This window comes from Carettochelys insculpta, chromosome 17, assembly GCF_033958435.1.
Source record: "Carettochelys insculpta isolate YL-2023 chromosome 17, ASM3395843v1, whole genome shotgun sequence".
NCBI classification, from domain to species: Eukaryota; Metazoa; Chordata; order Testudines; family Carettochelyidae; genus Carettochelys; species Carettochelys insculpta.
The window spans coordinates 3,100,362-3,118,311 of NC_134153.1; the positions used below are offsets into that span (position 1 = coordinate 3,100,362).

Below are 17,950 nucleotides of genomic sequence, written 5' to 3' on the forward strand. Positions count from 1 at the left end.
ATCCAATGCTGCCCAGCTGATTAGCAGAATGCCCACAGCCAGGTTTTGTTTCTACTGGTGGTGCGCATCACACATGCCTTGGTGCACATAAAATTTATTCTGCAAATGAATGGAAAAATCCACCTACTGTATGGGTGAAAAAGATTAGAAGGAATGCTGCTGTAAATCCTGGCTGTGTACACCTAGCTGCTTCCTCCATGCAAGCAGTTCTTATCCATTCCCTGGTTTACCCTGCACTCAGTGCTCTGTAATAGGACAGGGTTTCTGGGCACAGCTAAGGAAATTAGTCCAGGGTATCTTTGCTTAAATCTGGGCCACTGACAGCCCCAGGCTGGGATTTCCTTCTCACTAAGGCAAATCCATTCAGCCCCAAAAGTACCTCTGTCAGCCCCCTGGTTAGCCAGAAGCCACACAAGCAAACCCACAGGCTTCCCAGCTGCTGTACCAGGCTAAACCAACAACCCCAGTCAGCACTGGTGAGGCCACATCTGGAGTATTGCGTCCAGTTCCAGGGCCACCAGGACAGAAAACATGTGGATGTGCTGGAGCAGGTTTGGTGGAGGGCAACAAAAATGATTCAGGGGCTGGAGCACAAGACCTATGAGGAGAGGCTGAGGGATTTGGGCTTATTTAGTTTTCAGAAAAGACTGAGGGGTGATTTGATAGCAGCCTTCAACTTACTGAAGATGGACTCTAAAGAGGATGGAGAGAAACTGTTCTCAGCGGTGTCAGATGGCAGAACAAGGAGCAATGGTCTCAAGCTGCAGTGGGAGAGGTGTGGGTTGTGTATCAGGAAAAACTACTTCAGGTGGCTGGTGAAGCACTGGACTGTGTTACTGAGAGAGGTGGTGGATTCTCCATCCCTAGAGGTTTTCAAGTCCCGGCTTGACAAAGTCCTGGCTGGGATGACTTAGTTGGGGTTGAAGCTGCTTTAGGCCGGGGGCTGGATTCGACCTCCCGAGGTCCCTTCCAGCCCTGGGATACTATGGCAAGAGACTGAGCTGTACCAGCCTCCCGCTCACACAGGTACCAGCCCAGCTCACAGAGCAGGGCCCACCGGCCCAGGCCCTGACCCAGGCTCTGGCTGGCCCCAGCCCAAGCCCCAGGGAGAGTTACTCCAGAGCCTGGGGAACAGGGGTCCCTGCTGCATAGCTCCTAGGAGGCTCCTTGCTCCATGGGCCGCGCAGGGGGGCAGTGGGGTGCTCCCGCCCCGTGTTCCGTGGCCCTCGTGCCCCGCGTGGGGCTCCCAGGCCGCTCCGTCCCTGCCCCAAAACCGAAAGCGCCCGCGGCAGGAAAGAGAAAGTGAAATCGGCCCCGCCGCCCTTTCGCTTTCAGCCCCGCCTGCTCCGGCCCCTCCGCGCGCACAGATGGTGCCCGCGCCCGTCCGGCTCCGCTCCTCGCTCCGCGCCCGCGGGGCTCGGCCAGCGCGCAGGGCAGGGGCCGGGGCAGCCCAGCCGGCAGAGGCGGCGGCGGGCCGGGGAGCAGGTGGCGGCGGCGTGCGCAGCGCCGGGCGCCGGGCGCGCACATGGCGGAGGCGGGGGGCCACATGCGGCTGAAGGAATGGCTCCTCGCCCAGATCGACGGCGGCCGCTACCCGGGGCTGCGCTGGGAGAACCGCGAAAAAACCCTCTTCCGCATCCCCTGGAAACACGCCGCCAAGCAGGACTACCGGCAGCACCAGGACGCGGCGCTCTTCAAGGTACCCGCGGGCCGGGCCGGGCCTGGCGCCAGCCTCGGGGCCGGGGAGTTGCTGGCCGACCTCCCTCGGCTCCCTCCAGCACCTCCCCGGCCGCGCCCCGCAGCCCTGTGCCGCCCCCGCCTGGCACCGGGGCCCTTCGCTCCAGCCTGGGGCCAGGCACGTGCTGCTCTCGGCCCGGCCTCTCATGCGGTTGCCTCCTTGCCCGTTGCAGGCCTGGGCTGTCTACAAGGGGAAGTACCAGGAGGGCTCCAAAGCCGACCCTTCCACCTGGAAAACCCGCCTGCGGTGCGCCCTGAACAAGAGCACCGATTTCCGGGAGGTCCCCGAACGGAGCCAGCTGGACATCTCCGAGCCCTACAAAGTGTACCAGATCCTGTCCGACGGCGCCCGAGAGCCTGGTACGGCCTCGTCCAGAGCAGCTGGTGGGGCCTCTGGGGGAGGCCTTGCCCAGCCAGCCCTCCCACTTCACAGCTACGCCCCAACTAGGGCTCCCTGGACGCTGAGCGAGTGGGCGGCCGCCCAGCAGAGATTCAGGTGCTGCCCCGCAGATTCGCAGAGCGCCGGCAGCCTGTGTTTCTACTGGCGGTGCTTCCACGCAGGCCTTGGTGCACGTGATAAAATTTATTCTGCCCATGGATGTAAAACATTAGAGGGAACCGTGGGCCAACCGCAGCTTTACATTGTCCCATTCCAATCACCCTTCTTGGCCAAGGTCCATCTGCCCTGGGTAGATTCATTCCCCATAACTGATCCGGGCTTTGCAGAGAGCACCCAGGCCTGTGCCTGAGGAGTGGGATCTGGGAAATGCCAAATGGGACATTCCCAGTTGTTAAACCCAGTAGGATATCACCCTGGAGCCGCCGTTTGCAGTGAAAAGGAAGGGCACGGAGCCATGTTCTCCTGGGCAGAGGTGCTGGGGGAGTGCTTATTCTCCGAGCAGCTGCTGGGCTGGATCTGGGCTATTGCTCTCAGGCCAGTAACAGGCTTTATGTTTTCTTGGCAGAGAAGGCAGGCAGCATGGAGTCCCCTCCCACACAAGAACAGCAGTCCAGCCAGCCTCCAGCCCTCAGACACCCGGAGATGGGCGTGAACTGCAGGCCAGACAAGGTGTGATGGGGTTGAGCTTGTCATCCATACTGACCTTCCTCTTGTCCAGTCCTCCCTCCTCCTGTGCTTGCCCCTTGGACAGCTTGCCCTCCTGGTTTGATAGCAAGTCATTGGGGCTTGGGGGTGTCGCACGCAGGTCTCTGGCCACTTGGGACCAAAGGATCTCAAAGAACTTTATGAGCATCCAGCTGGCTCAGCCTTGCAGCACTGCTTTGACCATCCTTGTTTTACACGTGGGAAACCGAGGCACACAGAGCAGGGATGTGATTTGTCCAGAGAGCCTGGAATGGATCTCAGGTCACCTAGTTCCCAGGTCTTTGCTGTACTTCTCCCTTTGGCCTGGTCTCATGGGTTCTGCTCTCTCCCTCCCAGGCTAACATGTCCTCAGAGCGGGAAGAGAATGGGAAGAAGGATCTGATGGAGTCTTCTCCAGTACCTCTGGTCTCTCACTTGCCAAGCCATCCGGAAAACCGGGGTAAGGAAGGGGGCTTGTCCATTTCCAGCAGCTAATCTCCTTTCCAGCCCCTCCTGAGCGGTCACTAGCAATGTGACTTTAATTTCTTTAAGGCTAGGTCCACGCATTTCTCATTCAGCCCCTCGCTGCTTCCAACCAGTGATGGTCCTGAGTTGTAAAGTAGGGTCTGGACCAAGACTCCCCCAGGGTTGGCGGTGTCTTCTGGTACCCTTTCCAGTTCCACCCTGATCCCCGGAATCCCCTTCTCTCTCTGAGTTCCCTTTGAGTGAATGCCATCGCCATGAGACATGGGCACTGGCCAGCCTGCGATCTGTACCTTGGAGCTGGATCTGAAACCACGGTATCTCTGCCCATCTCGGGTAGGATGCTGGCCACGCTAACCAATGAGGCTCCAGCTCAGAATTAACTTGATTGACTTTACTCAGCGCTTCTTGTTAGGGGTGTGGGAAAGAGACATGCCCCAGGTCCCTGCACTGACTCAGAAGGGTCCCAGCACATTGGGGCTGACTTTCTCGTGGCTCCCATCTTGTTACAAGTCAGTTGGGATGGGAATACCAGACCCACATTTCAGGGTGATAATTGAGAGGTCTTCACTTGTGAGCCTGGTTGGAGCCTGTGTCCCAGCTCCCAGGGCTGAAGCATGTAACTTGCTTTCTGGCTGCCTGGTGGTCTGACGCTGCAGGCAGTGGCCCTGCCTCTGAACCTGTCCCGTGACCGCTCTGGAAGTCACAAGCCCCAGCTGAGAACCACTGACCTGGATGAGTCGAGTTCCCTCTGGAAGACCTCTGCATATCTCCAGGGGTACCCACGCCCCTGGCTGAGAACCACGGAGTGACAGCACATTCTGGGTGACATGCCACAAGCCCCAGCCGAGGCCTCCGGTGTGTGAGTTCGGCTCCAACTCTACTGTGCAGGGCTGTGTCGCAACAGCCCTATGGCTAAAAGTCGGGCAGTGTAGCCACCGCCTGCATCTCATTTGCGGACAAAACCCTGGCACCCGAGCGAGGGGGTTAGCACTGCCAGCAGGGGAGCGCTCCTGGGGATCATGCAGGAGCTTGTGGCCTTTTGCTTTTCGAGGCTGGGGGGAGTTAACACAATGACAACAGATGTGTCGTCCATGTGCCAGAGTAGCTGTAGCCTTAGGCAGCGTGTGCCGAGCATCGCTCGCTCACAGAAGGTAGCCTAGCCACAGTGGAGTTGTGGTGTGTTTGGCGGAGCCTGGCACCTGCATGGTTTCACGTTACATTAAGGGGCTTTCAAGAGCAAGCAAAGGGCTCTCGGCCTGGCTGAGCTTCCAGCTCTGGAGGGAGGTTGTCTCAGGAGCAGGGCTCAAGATTCCTGGGTTCTGTTCTCAGTTCTGCCACTAACTTGCTGTTGGACTTCTAGAGAAGTAGTTATTCCCTTCTATTCGGCACTGGTGAGGCCACATCTGGGATATTGTGTCCAGTTTTGGGGCCCACAGTATAGAAGGGATGTGGATGTGCTGGAGCAGGTTCAGCAGAGGGCAACAAAAATGATGAAGGGGCTGGAGCACACGACCTATGAGGAGAGGCTGAGGGATTTGGGCTTGTTTAGTTTACGGAAGAGAAGACTTAGAGGTGATTTACTAGCAGCCTTCAACTTCCTGCAGGAGAGCTCTAAGGAGGATGGAGAGAAACTGCTCTCAGTGGTGTCAGACGGCAGAACAAGGAGCAATGGGCTGAAGTTACAGAGGGAGAGGAGTAGGTTGGATATTAGGAAAAACTACTTCCCCAGGAGGGAGGTAAAGCACTGGAATGTGTTGCCTAGAGAGGTGGTGGAATCTCCATCCCTGGAGGTTTTTAAGTCCCAGCTTGACAAGGTCCTGGCTGGGATGACTTAGTGGAGGTTGATCCTGCTTGAAGCAGGGGGCTGGACTCGGTGACCTCCTGAGGTTCCTTCCAGCCCTGTGATTCTGTGACTTTGGCCAAGTTACTTGGTCGCTTCTTTGTGCGTCGTTCCGCTCCTCTGTATAACAAGAGCAGCAGCACTTCCCCCTGGGGCCCTGATCCAGTCCTGTTTGGCAAGTGCTTTGAGCTGTGCGGGTGAAGGGCGCCATATTTTCTGTTGTAAGTCTCCCTCCATTGCCTGTGGGAGCCGTAATTAACCTGCCAATGCCAGCAGCCCCATGCTCAGATCTCAGGGCCTGGGTCCAATTCAGAGCAAAGCGCAGCAGGGGCCAACCAGTGAGAGAGCTACAGGTGAAGGTGTTAGTTGCCCCGTTGCCTAATAGACCAAACCTCTGAAGGCGAAGCCCAAAACCTGCTTGCCCTCTGCCTCCCCAGTGCACGTCCTCTGCTCCGTGAGGCTGAACGAGGAAGTGAGAGCTTGGATGGCCACTGATTTGCCGTGACTGTAAGGAACACGAGCCACTGCTCTGCTGCTACCAGCTGGCTTTCCTGCTGGGCACAGACTATCAAAGAGGAGTCACCATCTGCCCACCCTTGGGAAGATCCGGGTGGCCTGTACCAAGTGCTGTGCTCCTGGGCGACTCCCCCCTCCCTCAGCATGCACTGCTCCGTGACTGTCCCTGGCCTGTTTCTGCCGGTGGTGAGCTTACGAGCTCTGTTTCTCTATTGTTCCTAGGCTACCAGGTGAAAGGGGTTTTCTGTGGCTGGGGCCCAACACACGCTGGCTTTCTGCAGAGCCCCCAGCTAGCCAAGCCCAGCTCCAGTGGTGTGCCCTCTGCAGACATCAATAACTCAGGTAGAGCAGTGGAGGGGGGCGGGAGCAGCCGCGGAACCCACCTCTGGGGGGGTCTCCAGGCTGTCGGGAACTGACGCACCTTCCTGCAGGTTGGGTGCTGAGGTTCCCTGGGATTTGCCGGGGGATCCTAGTCCTGGCTGCAGAGCTGCACCCACACCTACCGGGGCTCTGGCGTGGACCATGGGACCAAGGGGTGACCCTGGCTTTCTGGCCTTTCTGAGGCTCATTCACAATGCTCGTTGTGTGTTTGCACACGAGGGAATTCAGGGGTTCCCCTTTGTCTGCCCCTCCCCCACCACACAAGTGCGGAGCTGCCAGCCAGCAGCCGCTCGCAACCCTGAGACTGCTCTAATTCACTGCATGGCTCTGCAGCAGCCTGGTGCCCCAAAGGGGCATAAGTCCTGCTCCAATCCGGGGTGAGCGGGGCCCCGCCCGGTCCCTGCCAAGCTTGTTGTTCCAGCTAACAGGGTCTGAGCTCCTGCCCTTGGCCTGGCCCACCTGTGGAAGGGGCTGGCCCCAGCACTGATATCCCTCCATGGCACCACCCGGCCTCACCTTTAGCAGCCCCGGCGGGTTCCCTGCTCCACCCCTGGCTGGAGTAGCGCCAGCTCAGCGAGGACAGGCCCCGGGCTGCTCGTGGTTCTGGGCGGTGCTGGGCCCGCTGTGACCACTCCCACCCACCACCCGGGGGGACTTGGCTGTGTGGAGTCGGGGATGGGAACTGGTGCTCAAGAGCCCTGCAACACTGGGCTGCCATCCAGCCGCGGGCAGGCCTCCGGCGGTTCCCTGGGGGTTCCCTTCAGTGCCCTGGCTGTCATACCAGGTACTTGTGACCCCCTCTCACCCATTGCCCTGGAGCCTTCTGCCCTCCTGACCCCTCTTCCCGCCCGCAGACTGCTGGCTGCACGTCCGCCTCTACTACTGCGACGTGCTGGTGAAGGAGTTCACCACCCACACGGGCGAGGGCTGCCGCATCACCTCCCGCCTGGTGCCGGCTGACAACGAGCGGCTCTATGGGCCGTCCTCCATGGAGCAGATCCAGTTCCCCTCGCCTCGGGTGCTGACTGGCACCGGCAGGATGGCGGGTATGACGGGCCTCTTGGAACGGCTTCTGCTGCACCTGGACCGGGGCGTCCTCCTGTGGGTGGCCCCCGAAGGAGTCTTCATGAAGCGGCAGTGCCAGGGCCGGGTGTACTGGAACGGACCCACCGCACCACACAGCGACCAGCCCAACAAGCTGGAGAGGGAGAAAACCTACAAGCTCCTGGACACCCAGCAGTTTCTGCAGCGTACGTGCCTGTCCAGCCGGCCGCATGGGCTGCTCAGGGGTGTGGCAGGAACGTGCTTGAGCAGGCTGGCAACCTGCGGCACAGGGCGTGCGAAGGAAAGGGACTTACCACTCTCTTTGGCCTGCTCTAACCATTAGGCACTTGCCCTTTGCCCTGTGACCAGGCCTGGGGAGGCACTAATAACCTACAGAGTAGGGAAGCATCTGGGAATAAACCGTGTAGGGTGTCTGTGCCCTGCTATCCTGTGCTGGGTGAAATCAGAACCTCTATGCTGTGTGTTATATGCCCCATACTGTTGGCAGTGATTCTCCAAGAGCCTGTTTTCTAGGAGCGGGAATTCTCTCTGTGCTGAGGCCGGGGAGTTCTGAGTGGCCTTGCAGTGCAGAACATCGTGGTGGGAAGTCAGAGCTTGGGCTGGTGCGAACCAGTCAGATGCACTGATCCAGCGGAGACCCCCCCATTAGGGAGCTGTCAAGAGCCCCTGGCCCTGCTGCCCAGGGAGAGGACTTGCAGGAGTCCTACCTCGTTGCTGTCTCCCTCCCTTTCTCCTTCCCTCCGAGAGTGCCAGGCCTTCCCCACCAGCACTGTGCATGGCCCCATGAAATCTCTCTGTGCACCAGGATCTTGGGGACCCTGCAGGGTCCCGCCCCAATGCAGGCCCTTTGGACTCTGGTGTCTCTGTCAGCCCCTGGGGCAGGGACCGTCCAGCCCCTGGCCGCGTGTGTCAGGCTAGGGGGAGCAGCCCGAGTCACGGCTGGAATGCTTGTGGGTTTCAGAGCTAAGGAGCTACCTGAGCCATGGGGAGCCCGCGCCCCAGTACCAGATCCGGCTGTGCTTTGGAGAGGAGTACCCCCCCACCCCGAGCCAGAACTTCCAGAAGCTGATCATGGCCCACGTGAGTATGAGGGGTCAGGCAGAGGGGCTGTGCCATCAGTTTGTCCGGGGACCGACATGCGGGGGGGCAGGGGGCTCCACCCCGAGACCCCACGCTCAACTCCCCCACCCCTCCCAGCTCCTCTCTTCCCCTCCCTTGGGCACCTCCCACCAGCCATTCTCTGATTGGCAGCCAGGCACTGTGTGTGACTGGGGGGGCGGAGCACCCCCTTTTTATGCAGGGGCTTGTGCCCCAGAGCACCCCTGGAGTTGGCACCTCTGCGGGGAGGAGCGTGCGTGCCACCAGTGGGAACACACGCTGGTGGCCGTGGGCGCTCTGCCAATCAGCTGGGCGGCAGCCATGCCTACCGGGACTCCGCCTGCTCTTTTTCCCTTTCCCCAGCCAGTCAGGGAACGAGGGCAAAGCACACAGCCTGCGGGCATGTCCCTTGCTCCTGGCTGGTGGAGGGAGGGATGGCCAGAGGAGTGATTCACACAAAGCAGGGACTTTCCCCTCTCTCCCAGGCAGCCAGGGGGCCGGGAAGAGCAAGGGGCCGCCTGGTACGCTAAGCTGCTCCCCTTCCCAATTGCAGGGCAGAGCCTCTGCGGGGCAGACGAGCGTGGGCGGCATCCGCTTGCCAGGATGGCGCGTGCTATCCAGCGGCAGGCCAGCGAGAGCCATGTGGGGAGGGGCGATGGGGCCCTGAACACGCACGGGCCGTCGGCCTGCGAATGACCCAGCTGCTCTGCTGCCTTGCAGGTCGAGCCAGTGTTCGCACGAGAGCTCTTCCTTCATGCCCAGCGCCTGAGGTCCCCGGCACAGCATGACTCCTCTCAGCCGTGCGCTGCCGCAGAGGCTTCCAGCCACCTCCCCAAGATCCTGAAGCAGCTCTGCCAACCCTGAGCTCCTGGAGCCAGCAAGGTGCCTCTGCCCCACTCACACGCAGGCTGGGGTAGCCTGGGAAAGATCGAGCCCGCCCCCAACTCCCTCCGGCCCTCAGCTCTGTCTGTAAGGGAGTTAGGAGTAGCCTTGTGTGACCCCACCGGAGTGACCCCCGGCCACTGCACATAGGGACTACAGCCTGGGATAGGCTTGGAATAGACCTGCTTGCACTGGCCGTTTTATGGGGCAAGCAGGCACTTTCTGGTGCGGGGCAGGCTGCCGGCGATGCTGCGCTGTTGGAACCCCACGTGGGATCTGGGACGTGATGGGGGGATGTTTCTCCGGACGCCGGGGTTAACAGCGTGGCTTGTGTTCCCCTGGCTGCTGTGGTTGTCTCTTGCTGGCTGTAGCAGGGTCGTAGTTATTTCTAGGGCCCTGGCAACCTGCCCTTGCAGAGCGGCTGGGAATAAAAGGGCCCTAAAGAGGGTAAGAGCTGCCTCCGTCCCACCTCCTACAGGCTGGGCAGCTGTCTGAATCTGGTGCCCAGCAGCCTCCGCTGGTGGCGCAGGGACAGTGCAGCAGCTCAGTGCGCAGAGCTGCCCTGGCATTGCCTGCTGGGTGCAGCGCTGGCTTTGCGGGCCACAGGTGCCATCTAGTGGGGAGTGGCTGGGCCCTGCTGCCCTTAGCTGGAGGCATGAGAAGAGAAAGGTTCAGGCTGGGCTCATGGCCCTGGGGAGTCACAGCCCTGGCTCTCCCGGCTGGGAGATGAGCCAGCTGCTTGGCCTGCCCGTGCCAGGCTCCCAGTGTTGAACCCTCCACCCGGCAGGACCCGAAGAAGCTTTCTGCGGTGCCCAGTGCCTGCTCTCTGGGGCCGAGATCCCACAGGGACCCCATCTGCTGTGGTGAGAGGCTGGCGGGGGCTCCTGGACTGGGCCTGGGAGCTGTAAGTTCCTGGTGGCTAGCCCTGGCAGTGACCATGTGTCCGTGAGCCTGTCACAGCACAGCCCCTGCTTCAGCTTCCCTCTCTGTAACGCAGGGGCATCCCTGTGCTGATGGGACGTTCTCTGCAGAGTGTTTTGAAAACAGGTGCAGGGTTGTTTCAGGGCCAGGCCGGCTGCAGGGCCTCCGCTCCCAGGAAAGGCCACACTGTAAGGAGAGCCTGCTGCAGACCTCAGGGCATTGCCAGAGGGGCCGGACCCTCTCCCCCCACTGAACTGAAGCTTGGCTCCGGGCTTGGCTGGGGGGGACCAGGCGGGAGGAGGCTGTGTGCTGGGCCTGGGCTGGGTACAGTGTAGGCTGCACAGGAGGTCGCAGCCAGCGTGTGAATTGGTGGGCAGAGGTTCACAGGGAAGGGTCCGGGCCCCTCCCTGCAGGGCCTGGGGAGACTTCCTGGGGCGGGCAGTGAAGGAAATAGTAACAAGTCTCCAGGACCAGATGGCATTCACCCAAGGGTTCTGAAAGAGCTCAAATGTGAAATTGCAGAGTCAACAACAGTGGTTTGTAACCTATCCTTTAAATCCGCTTCGGTACCCAATGACTGGAAGACGGCCAATATAACGCCAATATTTAAAAAAGGCTCCAGAGGAGACCCTGGCAATTATAGACCGATAAGTCTAACATCAGCACCAGGCAAATTAGTAGAAACAATAGTAAAGAATAAAATTGCAAGGCACGTAGAAGAGCATGAATTGTTGGGCAAAAGTCAGCATGGTTTCTGCAGAGGGAAGTCGTGTCTAACTAATCTATTAGAGTTCTTTGAAGGGGTTAATAAACATGCGGACAAGGGGCACCCAGTGGACATAATATACCTAGATTTCCAGAAAGCCTTTGACACGGTCCCACACCAAAGGCTTTTATGTAAATTAGGCGGTCATGGGATAGGAGGAAAGATCCTTTCATGGATCGGGAATTGGTTAAAAGACAGAAAACAAAGGGTTGGAATAAATGGTAAATTTTCACAATGGAGCGGGGTAACTAGTGGTGTTCCCCAGGGGTCAGTCCTGGGACCGATCCTGTTCAACTTGTTCATCAATGATCTAGAAAATGAGGTAAGCAGTGAGGTGGCAAAGTTTGCAGATGACACCAAGTTGTTCAGCACAGTCAAAACCAAAAGGGATTGTGAAGAACTACAAAAAGATCTCAGCAAACTGAGTGATTGGGCAGCAAAATGGCAAATGAAATTTAATGTGGGTAAGTGTAAGGTAATGCACATTGGAAAAAATAACCCAAATTACACGTACAACATGATGGGGTCAAATTTAGCTACGACAGATCAGGAAAGGGATCTTGGACTTATAGTGGATAGTTCTCTGAAGACATCCACGCAGTGTGCAGCGGCAGTTAATAAAGCAAATAGGATGTTAGGAGTTATTAAAAAAGGGATAGATAATAAGACAAAAGATATCATACTTCCCCTATGTAAAACTATGGTACGCCCACATCTTGAGTACTGTGTGCAGATGTGGTCTCCTCACCTCAAAAAAGATATATTGGCATTAGAAAAGGTACAGAAAAGGGCGACTAACATGATTAGGGGGTTGGAACGGGTCCCATATGGGGAGAGGCTAGAGAGACTGGGACTTTTCAGTCTGGAAAAGAGGCGATTGAGGGGCGATATGATAGAGGTATATAAAATCATGAATGGTGTGGAGAAAGTGAACATAGAAAAATTATTTACCTTTTCCCATAATACAAGAACTAGGGGACACCAAATGAAATTGATGGGTAGTAGGTTCAAAACTAATAAAAGGAAATTTTTCTTCACACAGCGCACAGTCAACCTGTGGAACTCCTTGCCGGAGGAGGCTGTGAAGGCCAGGACTCTATTAGGGTTTAAAAAAGAGCTTGATAAATTTTTGCAGGTTAGGTCCATAAATGGCTATTAGCCAGGGGTAAAGTATGGTGCCCTAGCCTTCAGTACAAGGGCAGGAGATGGATGGCAGGAGATAAATCACTTGATCATTGTCTTCTGTTCTCCTTCTCTGGGGCACCTGGCATTGGCCACGGTCGGCAAACGGGATACTGGGCTGGATGGACCTTTGGTCTGACCCAGTATGGCCATTCTTATGTTCTTATGAAAGCAGCCTTGGGGGCCACCCTCGCCGCCTCCCTGGGGCGTCCCACTCCTGTTCTCGTCCACTGCAGCCCTGGAAAGCTCTGTGGCCACCTGGCTGGGCCCCCGGAGCTCTCCTGGCCTTGCCCCGGGCAGGGAAGGCTTCAGGCTTCTGGCTCTTCTGCGCATCCCAGAGGCAGCAGGACACTCGGCTGGCTGCGTTCCAGGCTGTGCCTCAACCCACTGCCCAAGGGGCTGCTCCTCAGCCCTGCTGGACGTCTGGCCTCTCCTGCATCCCGACACCTGCTCATCTTCCTTTCAGCTCACCTGGCCACGCGGGCCTGCACCCACCTCCCCTCCACCTGCTCCGTCCTCCCCCAGGACCCCTGTGTGAGGAGCCTGGTGGCGGGCGGGCCCCGACCCAACTGCTGGGAAAAGTCGAGAATCCGTGGTTCGCTCCCTGGGACAGGCTGCCCTGATGCCTGCCCCAGGAGTGCCGCAAGAGGGCACAGCTCTGCTGGCAGCAGCCTGCCAGCCCCTGGATGGAGCCCAGCAAGGAGACTGCAGGGAAGAGTGCATCAGGGCAAACAAGAAGCATAAACTTCAGGAAGCAGCTGGGTGAGCAAGCGAGAAAACGCCACTGCGCCAGGAGGCCCAGCGCCAGGTGGGAGCAGCCGCCCTGCTGGCTTCCTGCACGGGGCTCTGGGCAGCGCTGTGCTCCCCGGAAGGGCCCCCAAGCCCAGCCCTGGGTACAGGACAGGGGCTGAGGACCGCCCCAGAGCACAGGGCCTGGCCCGGAGCGAGGCGGGGAGAGCCCGCAGTGAGCAGCATGAGGCAGAGGATGGGAGGGAGTCAGACCTCAGAAAAAGGGAGGCAGCATGGCCTAGTGGTTTGAGCCCAACTGAGTGTCCGTCCAGGGGAGTGGTTCCCCCCTCCTGTTCTCCACTTCAGCCCCGGGAGGCTCTGCCCGCGCCTCGCTCTGCCGCGGAGCCACTGGCCTGCTGGGTTCCCTTGTGCAAGCTGCGGCCCCGCCCCTGCCTCAGTTTCCCCACCTCTTTGTAAAGTCTCGCACCACGGTCATGTTCCTGAGGTCCCAGGTCTCCGCTAGAGGGAGCCGGGAGCCTAGAGGAACTGATTCTGCCGGGACAAACCAGCCCCTTCCCTAGGGTGCAGGTGAGCCCAGCCTGGCCCCGCTGGCTATCCTCTCCCCTGCCCCGCGGCAGCGGCGTAGCCAGGAGGGCCACTGGGGGGCGGGTTTGCAGGCGGTGGGCAGCAATGGGGAGCTTGGCCAGGGCGCCCCGACCCCGCTGCCAGCTGGGACAGGAGACCAGCCGGGGAGGGCCCAGACGCAAAGGGGGTGGGCTACGGCCCAGCTGGGGCTGTGCCCCTGGCCTGATGGAAGCTCCACCCTGGGCCTGAGTCTGTCCCAGCTGCAGCCCGGCCGCCCACGGGACACGGATGCGGCCCCACGGCACATGCAGGGCCGGCTGCCGAGTCACCTCTGTGGGTACCGCCAGGGCAGTGGCAGTGGTATGGGAACCAGCCCAGCGACTGCAAGTTCTGCCCCCCAGCTCTGTGCTCCAGCTCTGTGCTCCCGCCCCCCAGCTCTGTGCTCCCCAGCTGTACCCCGGGCCCCCCAGCTCTGTGCCCCCGCCCCCCCAGCTCTGTGCTCCCCAGCTGTGCCCCCGCACCCCCAGCTCTGCCCTTTCTTCCTCCTTCCCTCGATGACCCCCCAAAAGAGCCCGGCGACGCCCCCCACCCTCCGCTGCCCTCCCCCAGGCCCCCTTCCTTGTGCTGACAAACTCCGGGCTGGGCGCAGGGCTGAGCAGACCCCGCAGACCCAGGGAAGTTGGGGCGCCGGGCCGGAGGGAGGGGGGAGCCCGGGGGCGAGGCGCTACCCGTGCGGAGCCCGGACCCGGCGTGGCCCGGGCCCAGGGAGCGGCCGCGCCCCGGCTGCCCCTCGCTCCGCCCCCGCGCGCTGGGGCCGGGGGAGGGACGTGCCGCCCCTTCGCCTTTTTCAGCGCCGAGCCCGGCCGCAGCCGCGGGAGTGGGAGCAGGCGGCGCGCAGCGGCCGGCCGGCCGGGAGGGAGGCGGGGAGCCCTGCCCGAGAAGGATGCAAGTGGAGTATCCCAGCCCTGCCTCCGCTCTGCGCATCCAGCCAGGCGGCTGCGGGGCCCCGGGCATGGTGCTGGCCCCCCGCCCCAGCTCCGAGCCCCCCCGGGCTGGCAGCGGTGCCCCCGTCCCGCAGGGCGAGGCCACCAAACCCCCCTACAGCTACATCGCCCTCATCACCATGGCCATCCAGAGCGCCCCTGAGCAGCGGCTCACCCTGAGCGGCATCTACCGCTACATCATGGGCCGCTTCGCCTTCTACCGGGACAACAAGCAGGGCTGGCAGAACAGCATCCGCCACAACCTCTCGCTCAACGAGTGCTTCGTCAAGGTGCCCCGGGACGACAAGAGACCCGGCAAGGGCAACTACTGGACGCTGGACCCCGACTGCTACAACATGTTCGAGAACGGAAGCTTCCTGCGCCGCCGACGCCGCTTCACCAGGCAGCGCGGCCTGCGAGATGCGCCAGACGGGGAGCCCGAGGCGGCGCCCAGGAAGCAGGCCAAGCACCGGGCCCGTCCGGCCCCTCCGCCCGCAGAGGTCAAGACAGAGGGCGACTACGCCTCGCCAGCTCCCGCCAGCCAGCCCCTCAGCTCGTGTGGGGGGCAGCCGGGTGCTGGGCGGGCTCTGACCTTGGGTCCCCAGCAGCCTGCCCAGGGCAGCAAGGATCCCGGCCTCCCTTGCTCAGAGCAGCCAGGCCAGAGCAGCCTCCTGAGCCCGAGGAAATACCTGCAGAAGCCCAGGCAGGCATGTCTGTACCCCCTGGAGGGGCCAGAGCCTGGGCCCCAGCTCCTTGAGAGGCAGCCCTGCTACCCAGGCCTTGAGGGTCACTTGCTGGAGAGCCCAGGGCAAGAGTCCCCCCGGGTGAAGGAGCCAGTCCTTGGGGAGCTGCAGCCTCCAACTCCCAGAGCCCAGCCCCAGTACACAGCCCTGGGGGAGCGAGTGACCCAGCTGCACCTGCAGCTGACCAAGGAACTGGCCCCAGCCATGTCTGTCAACAGCCAGCTAGAGGGGAAGGAGCCTGGGCCGTCCGCCCCAGGGCCGTTCAGCCAGGTGGCCCCCCTGTTCCCAGCCCTGCTGGGGCCCAGCAAGTCCTCCCTGACCTGCAGCCGACAGCCCTCACCGGCCTGCTTCCCCTCCTTCGAGGGCGACAGCTACGTCAAGCCCGCGCTGCCCGTCTTCAGTGCCTACAGCTGCTCGGGCTCCGAGCCCCTGGGCGGGAACTACCAGTGCCGTGTGCAGGCTCTGAGCTTCTGCGTGAACGAGAGGGCATGCAGCTCCGCCCTGGAGCACCTCCTTACGGCCCCCCCGAGCGCAGCGCCCAGCACCCCTGCCCAGCCGGCCCCCTTCCGACCCACCGGGCAGCTGCAGGGGGATCCGGAGCCATGGGCTGGGAGCCCCTTCTCCCTGCCGGGCGGGAATAGCTACCAGCTGGGACTACCCCACTGTCTCTACAGGACCCCAGGCATGTTCTTCTTTGAGTGACGAGCCCCGGCCAGGATAGCCTGTGCCCTCAGGGCCTCTCCTGCTGCCCAGGACCCCAGCCAGCTGCCTGCAAGGAAGGGACAGACGCTCCATGTAAGTTATTCCCTCCTGCTGCTTCCTGCCCTTTGCTGCTGCCTGGCTGAGGCTACCCGGGAGCAATCACTTCGGGACCCACCCACTGCCGGCCTCTCGTGGCCCTGGCTGGTTTGCCACAAGACGAGACCCATGCGTGAGATGGGCTGAGTCGAACTGTGTCCTGGCTGGTGGAATAAAGTACGTCTCACTCGGGCTTCCTGCCTTGGTGTGTCTGCCTGGGGGCCTGGGAGTGTCCTGCAGAGGGACAGGTGGGACTGAGGGCAGGGAAGGTGCTGCTTGGGTCAGCGGGTTCTCCCATGCCCGGCACCTTGGCTTGTCATTGACAGCTGCGTCTCATGGCACCACAGGGTGCACAGCACAGCCTGCTACTATGTCAGGTGAATGGCACAGCCTGCTACTATGTCAGGTGAATGGCACAGCCTGCTCCCAGTGTCAGGCGCACAGCACAGCCTGCTCCCATGTCAGGCGCACAGCGCACACTGCTCTCGATGTCAGGCACACAGCACACCCCGCTCCCATGTCAGGCGCACAGCACACCCTGCTCCCGGTGTCAGGCGCACAGCACATCCTGCTGCCAGTGTCAGGTGCACAGCACACGCCGCTCCCATGTCAGGCACACAGCACAGCCTGCTCTCGGTGTCAGGCGCACAGCACATCCTGTTGCCAGTGTCAGGTGCACAGCCCAGCCTGCTCCCATGTCAGGCGAATAGCGCATCCTGCTCCCATGTCAGGCGCCCAGCACACCCTGCTCCCATGTCAGGCACCCAGCACACCCTGCTCCCAATGTCACTTGGCAGGGCTCACTCATCTGTCCCCCCAGGTGACACGATGATCTCCACTGGTCTGGACAAAGCTGTGAGGTGGTGGGAGGGCAGTTGTTTCCCAGCTGCAGTTCGTGTGCCTGGGCCCTGAGCCAGCGAGGCGAAGGCTGACGCAGAGGATGGGGGATACTCCAGGATGGGAGAGCTGGGTTCAGCTGACCGCTGTGCAGCAATTCCTCTGCTTGAGGCTCAGGCATAGCCCTGCTGTACAGTGGTGATAAGAGCTGGGCCCTGCCCCACGGGAGATGGGGCCGTCACAGGGCCAGGTGAGTACCTGTGGCAGCCCGTAACTTGGCCTAACCTTCTGCCACCAGCTCAGTGTGACAAAACAAACCAGCCGTCCTGGAGCACTCAATCATTTCCTTAGTCCTTAAGTGCTCCAGGCCGGCTGGTTTGTTTTGGTAGAATACAGACTCACACGGCCGCCTCTCTGTTACAGCTCAGTGTGAGTTAGTTGTGTCCCTGCCACAGGCCTGGGCTTTGAGTTAGTCTGAGCACTAGCCAGTGCCCTGCTTGCCAGCGGGGCCCATGTCCGGTATTCTGGGAACAGGGACACAGTGTGACAGCCAGGGCTTGGGGCAGGAATGGTGCCAGGCCCTCTGGGGCCCAGGGGCAGGTTCCTAGAATCCCCAGCTGCAGGAAGCAGGAAGACTAGCTCCCTGTGCAGGGCCGGGAGCCTGGCAGTAGCCTCATGGGGCAGGGCCGGGGACAGAAACGACTTCAGCTACACAGTGTACCTTGCTGGGCCCTTTACACCCCGCTAGGAAAGGTCCAGGCACAGCGTTAGCCTGGGTGCCATGGACACAGCCTGGAGCAGACGAAAGCTGCAGCATGGGCCGGGGAAAGTGGCTGTGGGGTTGCAGAATTCTTCCAGCTTTACTCAGCCAGGGAGCTGTGGGTGAGGCCCCATGTCTGACTCACTGCTCGGGGGCACCGGCGGGGCACTGTGAGCCTTCCCAGGAGGTGGGCTGGGTGCATGTGTAGGCACCCTGGGCAGCAGGACAATATTTGGGCTGTGCCACCGAGCGTGGGGGCTGAAGACCCTGCCCCCAGCTGCAGTTGGACATTGGGGCCCGAACCCCTGCCCCCAGCTGCAGTTGGACGACTCACTCGGCAGGGAGAACAGGAGGGTTATGAATTGGCCGGACGCAGCGTAGAACAGACTTGTCAGCACAGGGACCAGGAACTGTCAGCACAATTCATCCTGGGGAGAGGGGCCCAGAGGGGTCCCCGAATTGGGGCCCTGGACCTCCTGCCTCCCTCTCCAGCTGGATCAGACTTCCCCACCCCACTGCCCAGCTCCAATTCAAACCAGCCAGGCCCCTCCTCCCCC

The 17,950-nt window shown here is 61.0% G+C and overlaps 2 protein-coding genes across 2 annotated transcripts; both read left to right on the forward strand.

Moving 5' to 3' along the window:
* Positions 1-1,345: 1,345 nt before the first annotated feature.
* On the forward strand, positions 1,346-9,430 carry LOC142022133 (interferon regulatory factor 4-like). Its single transcript, XM_075011656.1, has 8 exons — positions 1,346-1,699; positions 1,911-2,097; positions 2,703-2,806; positions 3,179-3,281; positions 5,886-6,005; positions 6,899-7,294; positions 8,071-8,189; positions 8,928-9,430. The coding sequence occupies exons 1-8, from the start codon at positions 1,526-1,528 to the stop codon at positions 9,069-9,071; spliced, it is 1,347 nt and encodes a 448-aa protein (XP_074867757.1). The 5' UTR covers positions 1,346-1,525; the 3' UTR covers positions 9,072-9,430.
* A 4,546-nt stretch (positions 9,431-13,976) lies between these two features.
* On the forward strand, positions 13,977-15,989 carry FOXS1 (forkhead box S1). Its single transcript, XM_075011636.1, has one exon. The coding sequence runs from the start codon at positions 14,216-14,218 to the stop codon at positions 15,698-15,700; it is 1,485 nt and encodes a 494-aa protein (XP_074867737.1). The 5' UTR covers positions 13,977-14,215; the 3' UTR covers positions 15,701-15,989.
* The last annotated feature ends 1,961 nt before the right edge of the window (positions 15,990-17,950 follow it).

What these genes read in the sequence shown, in the direction of transcription:
- FOXS1 (XM_075011636.1), top strand. Translation starts at nt 14,216, where the DNA reads ATGCAAGTGGAGTATCCCAGCCCTGCCTCCGCTCTGCGCATCCAGCCA.
- LOC142022133 (XM_075011656.1), top strand. Translation starts at nt 1,526, where the DNA reads ATGGCGGAGGCGGGGGGCCACATGCGGCTGAAGGAATGGCTCCTCGCC. An exon ending in AAGCCATCCGGAAAACCGGG is followed by an intron (nt 3,282 to 5,885) that starts GTAAGGAAGGGG and finishes TATTGTTCCTAG; the next exon opens with GCTACCAGGTGAAAGGGGTT. An exon ending in AGAAGCTGATCATGGCCCAC is followed by an intron (nt 8,190 to 8,927) that starts GTGAGTATGAGG and finishes GCTGCCTTGCAG; the next exon opens with GTCGAGCCAGTGTTCGCACG.